The sequence below is a fragment of the Sinocyclocheilus anshuiensis genome, unplaced genomic scaffold (assembly GCF_001515605.1).
Source record: "Sinocyclocheilus anshuiensis isolate Anshui unplaced genomic scaffold, SAMN03320099.WGS_v1.1 scaffold78, whole genome shotgun sequence".
NCBI lineage: Eukaryota > Metazoa > Chordata > Actinopteri > Cypriniformes > Cyprinidae > Sinocyclocheilus > Sinocyclocheilus anshuiensis.
Window position 1 is genome coordinate 1,322,670 of NW_015544250.1, and position 9,690 is coordinate 1,332,359.

The 9,690-nt window shown below is 36.1% G+C and overlaps 1 protein-coding gene across 1 annotated transcript in view; it reads left to right on the forward strand.

Moving 5' to 3' along the window:
• LOC107697820 (cadherin-11-like) overlaps positions 1 to 9,690 on the forward strand; it is a 75,879-nt gene that overhangs the window by 54,460 nt on the left and 11,729 nt on the right. Inside the window, exons 6-7 of the mRNA XM_016498674.1 lie at positions 3,231 to 3,286; positions 7,924 to 8,180. Coding sequence (XP_016354160.1) covers positions 3,231 to 3,286; positions 7,924 to 8,180 — 313 coding nt within the window. The remainder of the gene's footprint in view (positions 1 to 3,230; positions 3,287 to 7,923; positions 8,181 to 9,690) is intronic.

Here is a 9,690-nt window from a genome sequence, read left to right on the forward strand (position 1 = left end):
ACTGAGGATGATGGCGAATGATTTACAGATCCTGAGCACCACTGACAAGCATCTGATCTTGTAAAATGTGTGGTAAGTACTGCTGCTGTAGTTTACACAGAACACGTGCGATCTCAAATCTCGAAAGTGAAAGTAAAAAACGATCGTGCATTCGAATGCAGTTTCAATTCCCCGCATATTAATAGCGGCTCCCTGATGCCCGCATTTTATATACAGTATAATTACCCAACGATATAAGTAAAAAACGATCGTGCATTTGAATGCAGTTTCAATTCCCCGCATATTAATAGCGGCTCCCTGATGCCCGCATTTTATATACAGTATAATTACCCAACGATATAACTGCGAGAGACAGTATTGAAATATATATGTTCCATGTGTTTCCTTCCTGCTGTATGAGCTACTGAAATGAGCCGCACTGTGAAACAGCCAATCAGAGCAGAGCTCAACATTATTATTCATGACCCTTCCAAAAAAGGTAAAAACAGAGCATTTCATTCTAGGGACAAATCCTAGGGTTGTAAATGGACATGTAAAGCCATTTCTGGAGATTTTTTGCCCTTACCTAAGCCACATACTTTCTATGTAGATATCAGAACAATTTAAAATATTGTATAAATGCATTCTATGGCACCTTTAAGAGCCACATGAATGCTGGTTTAAATACGGCCTGTGTGTTTATTTTCTGATCCTGTTCTTCTGATTTCTCTCTTTCCCTCCCTGTCCAATATAATAAATGCAAAAAGGCCTATAAATAAAATATTCAGGAAAAAAAAAACATTAGAATGTGTTAACTATGTTAAAAAATTATGCTCTAACATATATTTAATTAATCTCTTAAGGTAACACATTAGGTTAACAGGATATATTTGACAGTTCTAAAAATGTATGAAAAATAATGAAGGTGCTAATGCTTTTTAATGCAGTGTTTAGTAAAATGGTGTCCCTGCCAGACTACACATTCAACTAACATACACTACCTTTCAAAAGCGTGGGGTCAATAGAAGAAGAAATGTATATTTGTATTTAGCAAGGATGCAAAATCGATCAAAAGTTACAGTAAAAACTTTTATAGTGCTACAAAATATTTCTGTCTCAAACAAATGCTGTTCTTTTGAACATTGTATTCATCAAAGAAACCTGAAAAAAAAAAACATAATTAGTGCATCACGATTTCCACAGAAATATTAGGCCGCAACTGTTTAATAATGATAATAATAAAATGTTTCTTGAGCATCAAATCAGCATATCAGAATGATTTCTGAAGCATCATGTGACACAAATTTTTTTAATATATTTCATATATTTTAAATATATTTGATTTTAAAATACATTCAATTAGACAACATATATTTTAAATTTGAATAATATTTCACAATATTACTGTTTTTACTGTATTTTGGATCACATAAATGCAGTCTTGGTGAGCAAAAGAGACTTCTTTTAAAAACATTAATTTAACTTTAAAAACTGTCACTTCTGGACGAAATCCATAATTCATAATCACGCTTCCTCCAGTGGAAAAGCCCATCCTCTGTTGTTCTCTCACATCAAAATTAATTCATTCAAATCTAAGACATTTTGTTTAGAATTTGGACAGTTTTCGCTTGTAAACGGTGCTTGATCTGTGTATATTTCTCTCCCTATTCAGAAGACATGACTTTCACCGGAGAAAGCAATATTATGGATATAGGACTCTGGATATTTTAGCCAGAAGCAACGTTTTGAAGTTAAAAGCGTCTTGATGGATTGTTTCTTACAAACATGCAGCTTTTCTCTTTGATGTACTGGAGTGGTGTGGGTTACTTGTGGATTATTGTGATGTTTTTATCAGCTGTTTGGACTCTCATTCTGACGGCACCCATTCACTACAGAGGATCCATTGGTGAGCAAGTGATGTAATGCTAAATTTCTCCAAATCTGTTCCGGTGAAGAAACAAATTCATCTGCATCTTGGATGGCATGAGGGTGAGTACATTTACAGCAAATCTTCATTTTCGGGTGAACTATTAAAAGAATGGTTTCTTAGTGTGAAGAACTTTTTTAATAATCTAAAGAAGCCTTTTTTTCACTATAAAGAACCTTTTGCGCAATGGAAAAGTTCTATGGATGTTAAATATTCTTCATGGAATCATCAATGCCAATAAAGAACCTTTATTTTATAATACACTTTTAACAGATGCGTGTTTAAAATGTTCTTTGACATGTCTCTTCTGAGAAACTGAACATCTAATACCATTACTAACTAGCAAGTAGCAAATCCTACTTTGCCCTTTTATCTTTGACCTTGTCGTATGTGGGTGTTTCTTCAACTACAAGCACTTTAATGTCCCAGGGGTTGATTTTTATTAAAACTAACTGGTTTCAACTAACTGGTTTCAAATTTTTGACATTAAGGTCACATTCCTGGAAACTTTGGACTCTGCCTTCATCATTTATTTTTGCTGCTTTTCAAATGCCTTTTATGTGTAGTTTTTATCATTTCACCCTTGTCCCAGACCAAGATTTTAAATTTTAAATGATCAAGTCCATTATAAAATATGTTCGCAAGTACAAAAATCTAATAAAGGAGTGAAATAAACAACAGTGTCATTTCCACCACCAACAATCAGCATATTAGAATGATTTCTGAAGGATCTTGTGACACTGAAGACTGGAGTAATGATGCTGAAAATTCAGCTTTACATCACCGGAATAAATTACATTTTACAAGATATTGAAATAGAAACCAGTTATTTTGAATTGTAATAATATTTGACAATATTACTGTATTTTTATCAAATAAATTCAGCCTTGATGATTATAAGAGACTTCTTTCAAAAACATTAAAAAATCTTACAGACCCAAAACTTTTGGATGATCAAATAGTGGATAGTAAAAATTCAAATGTATTTGATCAAAAATACAGTAAAATCAGTAATACTGTGAAATATTATTGCAATTCTTCCATGGGACTAGTCAAGTCCCCTACGAAGTACACTCAAACAGTATTTAAAAGTGTTTAAAAACTGCTGCAGGGACCCATAGCTAATGATTAATATTTATTCCAAACACGACAATGATCATTTAATGGTCGACGCTACAAAGATTGACTCTTGTAGGCCCTCCAAGGAACGACTACAATATCGTAGTGCGTATCATAATTATGAAGTAGATTATAGTGCTGATGATTCTGGCGACTATTATCACCATGCCAGAGATAATGATGATCTGTGTTGCGTCTCTTTCAGAGGGCTTCGGCCTGTCTGTAGAGTGCGTCCCTACAGATCCTATCTTCAAAATCCACGTGATTAATATTTCATTTAAAGTTCAGAGCTTTCTGCGTCAGTACGCAGCAAAATCACAGCTGAAAAATACAGCTCGGAGACACACATCTTCCACCTTCTCCTTCCCTCCCTCCTACACGAATACACACTCTCTGCTTCTCTGTCTTTCATTCTCTCTGCCTCGTTTCCCTTTCGTTTCCTGGGTCTCCTGCTGCCGTTTCCTCTTTTGTTCTTTCTGTCTCTCCCCTAATCTCTCCTCATCCCTTTCTCCTCCTCTGAATAATACACAGTGTTAATACACTGTGCAAAGAAGCCATATTGTAATCCCACAGTGTGTTTCTGTGATCTTCTCTTGGCTGCACTCAGCTTTAATTAATGTTAGGAGTTATTAGTTGGCACAAACTGCCTCTGGTGAACTGTCTCAGCCTTTGTTGTTTGCATGATTCTTTTTTTTTTGTTCTGGAGCAAATTTGGCTCTTAAAAATAGCAAGGAATCATCAGTGTCCTGCTTTATATTTCTATCACACTCTCTTTTTGGATCTTTCTTACCCGGTCTCTCTGCTATCCTCTTCCAAAAGCATGTTTGGAATTTGCGGAATTAATAATTTGTGCAGCGATACTGTAGTGATGTTCATCAAACATTCTATTTCTATTTATCTATCTATCTATCTATCTATCTATCTATCTATCTATGTCTGTCCGTCTCTGTTCTGTCATTCTAACGTTCGTTCTTTCTTTCTCTGTCAGTCTCTGTCTATATATCTGCTATATATCTATCTGTCTGTCTGTCTGTCTGTCCGTCCGTCTTTCTATCTGCTGTATCAAATAGATTTTGTTAGTGGTGCTTATATCACAGTCAGTGTTGGGGAGTAACTAGTTACATGTAACGGCGTTACGTAATTTAATTACAAAATAAATGTAACTGTAATCAGTTACAGTTACTAAGAAAAAATGTGTAATTAAATTACAGTTACTTAAGAAAATGTTAACGATTATAAAGGGGATTAAATTTGAATATTTACACACATCCACATACAGATTTAATTGATTTGTTTCCCAAATTGCACTGACTACTCTGAGACATACGGCCCTATAATTTCCGCGATGCGGAAAACACAGACTGGTTCGTAGAATCTAGTCATAAAAACGGAAGCAGTGGACTGTGGAAGCGAACAGGTGGAGCAGAGAAGCACAACTACTGTTCAGGGTTTCAAGTGCAGGTCAGTTTCATCTGTAAATATGCTATTGTAGTTTTGTCTTTGTTTACTACTTATAAGCAGCAGCAGCCCATTGCTCATCAGTCATCACTCAAAATACTGTATAAAGGACATCATTATTATCTATTTCATACTGACGCTTACATTACTATGGCAACCAATGTAGCTGCACTACATATGGATTACATTGACTGTCAAAACGAATGAATTCAATTTCATTACTTGCAAAATGACAGTGCAAATTGTCAGTCTCAGAGGATGAATGTAGCAAATATACAGTGTTACAAAAGCCAAGGATGGGCTATGTATGTGTATGTGTATATATATATTTATAAAAGGGATAGTTCCGGTCCTTGATTCTGATTGGTTGAGCCAAGTTCGAAGCTGTTGTAAATTACTCTACAAACATACACGTTTGTTTACATTTGTGTTAGTGCTGGGCAGTATACCGGTTCATACCGAATACCGGTGTTTCTTTTTGTTATGATATATATTTTTTAAAATCCCGCAATACCGGTGTATGTCGCTTAAACAACTGCGCAGACCGATCGGTGTATGACATCAAAGTACCCATTCACAGATTGGTCTGCTCAGTGCCGCTTTAAGTCTGAACACACCTAATGCCGTCTGCTGGACTAAGCGCGCTCATTGCTGCGTATACTTATGATTTTATTTTCACCACCTGCGAACTCACAAAGAGCTCATAAAAGGTACTTTACCTCCTCGTTACTCCACGTTTGCCCTCTGCTCATTTTGTTTTGAATACACCACTCGTTCCGCGTCGTGAAATCATGTCGCATAGCGTCGCATATCGCATAGCGTTCCTGTTTTTGGTTCGTTTAGAAGTATTTGGTCCGTGTTGCATTCATATTTCATTCGAACCGCACCAGAGTTCGTTTGGAACCCATCTTTTAAAAAAACCCTATATAAAGCAGGAGAGCACGTGTGCTAAAGGTCATCCATTCATTGGACAGAAATTCTCATGCGTACCAGAGTTTGTTTGGAACCGGACCTCTTCAGTTGTTTGGTCCGCACCAGAGTGCAATTGCTGTATTCACACCTGCCCAAAAGATCCACACCAAGCGGGGAAACGAACTTGAGTTCGATTCAATCGAACCAAACAAGACAGGTGTGGATACACCCTTACTTAAACGAACCGCACTAACAGAGCATTCGCACCAGGGTTCGTTTTAATCAAACCAAACATGACAAGTGTGAACACACCCTTAGAACACCCTAATAACCACCTAATAATGCCCTAGCAAACACTCAGAACACTCTAGCAACAGCATAGCCATAAATGAAAAACGCTTAAAAGGACCCTAGCAACCACTTAATAATGCCCTAGCAAACACTCAGAACACTGTAGTAACCACATAGAAACACCATGGAAACCACAAAACCAGTGCACTGAAAACAACAACCCTAGTAACCACATAACAACCCTGGCAACCACCAACAACGCCTCATTGTGGTAATGACTTTTGCACTGGCAATTATGACTCTCATTTACCTTTAGAAAGTGAAATGCTTTGGTTGTATTTACATTGCATTTATTTTAAGTTGCGAGAGGGCAAAGTAAAAAGCAAAGCAATAATAAAGAAAGAAGTTACAGCAGAATGAATCACAAATGAGTTAAATTGACTCTGAGTTCAAATGTAAATTAGGATAATCTGCAGCGCAAACGTCTGCCAGAGAACATGCATATTAGCACCGGCAGAAAGAGAATTGAACCTGCGGCCCCCGGAGAGACCTCATCACAGCACACACAGGCAGCTGTTTATTTAAATAGAAACTTTGCAGGGACTGAAAATGTGCATTTCATATAAAATGTTGTGTGATGGTAAGTCACACATAACTAATTGAATAGAGAAGAGATTCCACCTTTTAGCTGAATCAAAATAAGCAAACTGGAAAATAAATCGCAAGCTATTTTCTGCCCTGATAAGTGCTTATAAAGACAGACATGTAGGTGTGTGTGTGTGTGTGTGTGTGTGTGTGTGTGTGTGTGTGTGTGTGAGAGATCTTTACACATTCGCTGAGCTCGATACTTCAATGGCAGGTGTGTGTGTGCTAGCTAAAGACAGCCAGAACAAACAGAACAAGGAGAGACGCAGATAGAAAAGAAAACGGGAAAGAGAAGGTTGCGAGAAACAAGATGAGTCAGAGACACGGGGAGGGTGGTGGGGGGGTTAGAGTGAATGAGAAAAGCAAGTTAGACAGAGGAAGAGCGCGGAGAGACTAATGCGGCTGAGTAACAAGAGAGAGGAAGCGCGTGGAGATGTTGATTAACACATGGCTGTAGTTCAAGTGACAGAGCTTTTCATGTGTGTTAGCAGCTCTCAGCTCTGCTCATGCCCATTGCTCCACTGCACACACACTACTACTCACTGTTCTGCTGGCCTTTCAGTACAGTATTATACACTTTTGAAGCATTTTATTTTTTTTCCTCAAGTCCACTTATTCTTTTAGTTATACTTGAAAGGGTGGTGTGACCCAAATCTTATATCACAACATCAGAATTTTTTTTCCACAGTAAAATAATACAGTTATTTTGTCTGGAAATTCAAAGAAAAATGGTTTAAATATGGTGATACTCCATATTTTTGCACATCTATCTATCTATCTATCTATCTATCTATCTGTCTGTCTGTCTGTCTGTCTGTCTGTGATGTTTTTACTGTTATTTAATGTTACAGCACTATTTTCCACTTTCCCTTTGACCCTTTGGCCAAAAACTACCCAAATCTGCAAATGCAGATGTGAATTCTTGGCCAATGCATTGCAGGCACACATTTTGGAATGTAGCAACACATGAAATTGAGCTTCAGTAGCCAGAAGCGTTCGCTTCTGCACCTTTAAATTCTCTGTAAGTTATGTAAATATAATTGGTCACATCATGTGCTCATGTCACTCCCGTTTTCCTTAACGCCTCCTTTAAAGTCAACATGACATCAAAATAGACCCCATTTACTTTCTTGACCGGCTCATAATGTTGTCCTGTTATTTTACATCGCTTGCATCTTCTGACACTTTGATTGTGGACACCTACGGTTCTCCAATCTCATTTTGTCCAGTGTCAAAAGTGCATCCACAACCTCTAATACAGTTCTGAAGCGGTTATGGATGTTAATATAACCACATCCATGACTTCCTTCCGTCTTAATACCAGCAGAGCAAGCCCTGCAGTCGTTTAAGTTATGAAGCACTGAAACCCAGACACATCGCTTTTTTTTACTCTCTATATGGGTTTTTCTTTTTCTAATAGAGGTGCAGAGATGAAAAAGGAGTGAACGTGGGAGCTTCAAAATCTCACTGAAATTAAAAGATATTTTAGAGCGCCTTCCTGGTGCCAAACCACAGTAAAAAGAATGATGGTGTATATGAGTTTCAATAAATGAGTGTTTTATGAGGAAGTGTTTTTTTATCTTGAACACCAGGTAGTGGACTATGAGAGGCGAAGCACCTACTCTCTCGCAGTGGAGGTGCAAAACCCAAACGTGGACTCGCGATTCCTCAGACGAGGTCCGTTTAAGGACCGGGCAATGGTGCTTATCACAGTTCTGAACGCAGACGAGCCGCCGAAGTTCTCCCGCTCGCGGTACTGGCTGGATGTGTCGGAAAACTGTCCTCCAGCATGTATGGTGGGAAGAGTGGCCGCTGTGGACCCGGATACAGGCCTCAGTAACAACATCAAGTAAACACAATTTTGTCACCTTTTTACTTTGTTTACTCAGTATGACTTGCTTTTATCTAGTCATACATACATGTAAATGGGTGAATCTCACAAGAACACATTGGTCACTCCAAAATCAATGCAAAAGTATTTTGCGTACAGAAAATGAATACAATTTTTTTTATATATTTTTAGGACAGTCACATTATTTTGCATTGTGACATTTTCATGATAATTATGCATATTTCCCCCTAAGTCTTTTTGCCATAATGTATTTATTTATTTTTTTCCATAATGCTCAATGCTGATGCTCAGATCTCATTTCTGTAATACAGTGATTTTACAGTCTTTTTAATTAAAATTTAGAGTGTTTCTTCAACTGCGGTTACTTCTGTGTGCCAGGGACTTTTGAAGGCCACATTAAAACATAAACTTCAAGTTTGGAAACTATTTACCATGCCCTTACAATTTATTTGTGCTGTTTTTCAAATTAATTGTATTTATTTATGTAACTTTTATTTACCCATGTTACCCACTTTTAATTTTAAACTTCAAAAATATGAAAATGAATTATTAGAAAATTAATTATTATTTTAAAACCAGATCTAAACAAAGAATCATGTCAACATTTGTTCATTTTATAAATTATGACCAAGGCATTCGTAAAGAGCTTGAGATAATATATTAAACATGTGACAAAGAAAATATATTTTAAAACAGAATATTTTAGTGTGCGTTATTTCCAGTTAAGCTGTAACTTTGTTAAATTATGCAAAAATAAAAGTGCAACAATAAGTGTGAAAATAATATATAATTGTATTTAAGCTTGGAGTCGGTAAGATTTTTTATGTTTTTTAAGCTCATCAAGACTGCATTTGTTTGATCAAAAACATTAATATTGTGAAATATTATTACAATTTAAAATAACTGTTTTCTATTTTAATCTAACACTATCTATCACTTTTTTTTTATCAATTAACACAACCTTGCTGAATAAAAATATTAAATAATAAAAAAAAAAAGGATTTCCATTTTGAATAAATGCTGTTCTTTTTAACTTTTTATTCCTTAAAGAATCCTGAAAAAAAAAGTATCACAGGTACCAAAAAAATATTAAGCAGCACAACTGTTTCCAACATTGATAATAAATCAGCATATTAGAATGATTTCTGAAGGGTCATGTGACACTGAAGACTGGAGTAACGATGCTGAAAATTCAGTTTTAACATCACAGGAATAAATTACATTTTAAAATATATTACAATAGAAAACTCTTATTTTAAATTGTAATAATATTTCACAATATTCCTGTTTTTCTATATTTTTAATCAAATAAATGCAGCCTTGATAAGCATAATAAACCTCTTTAAAAAAACATAAAAAATCTTACTGATCGCAAACTTTTGAACAGCAGTTTAGACCGACACATACACACACACACACACACACACACACACACACACACACACAGATTCTTTTACTGAGTATTCAAATTGTTTTAGGTTTTAGGTTTACTTCTCTCTTGCTCACT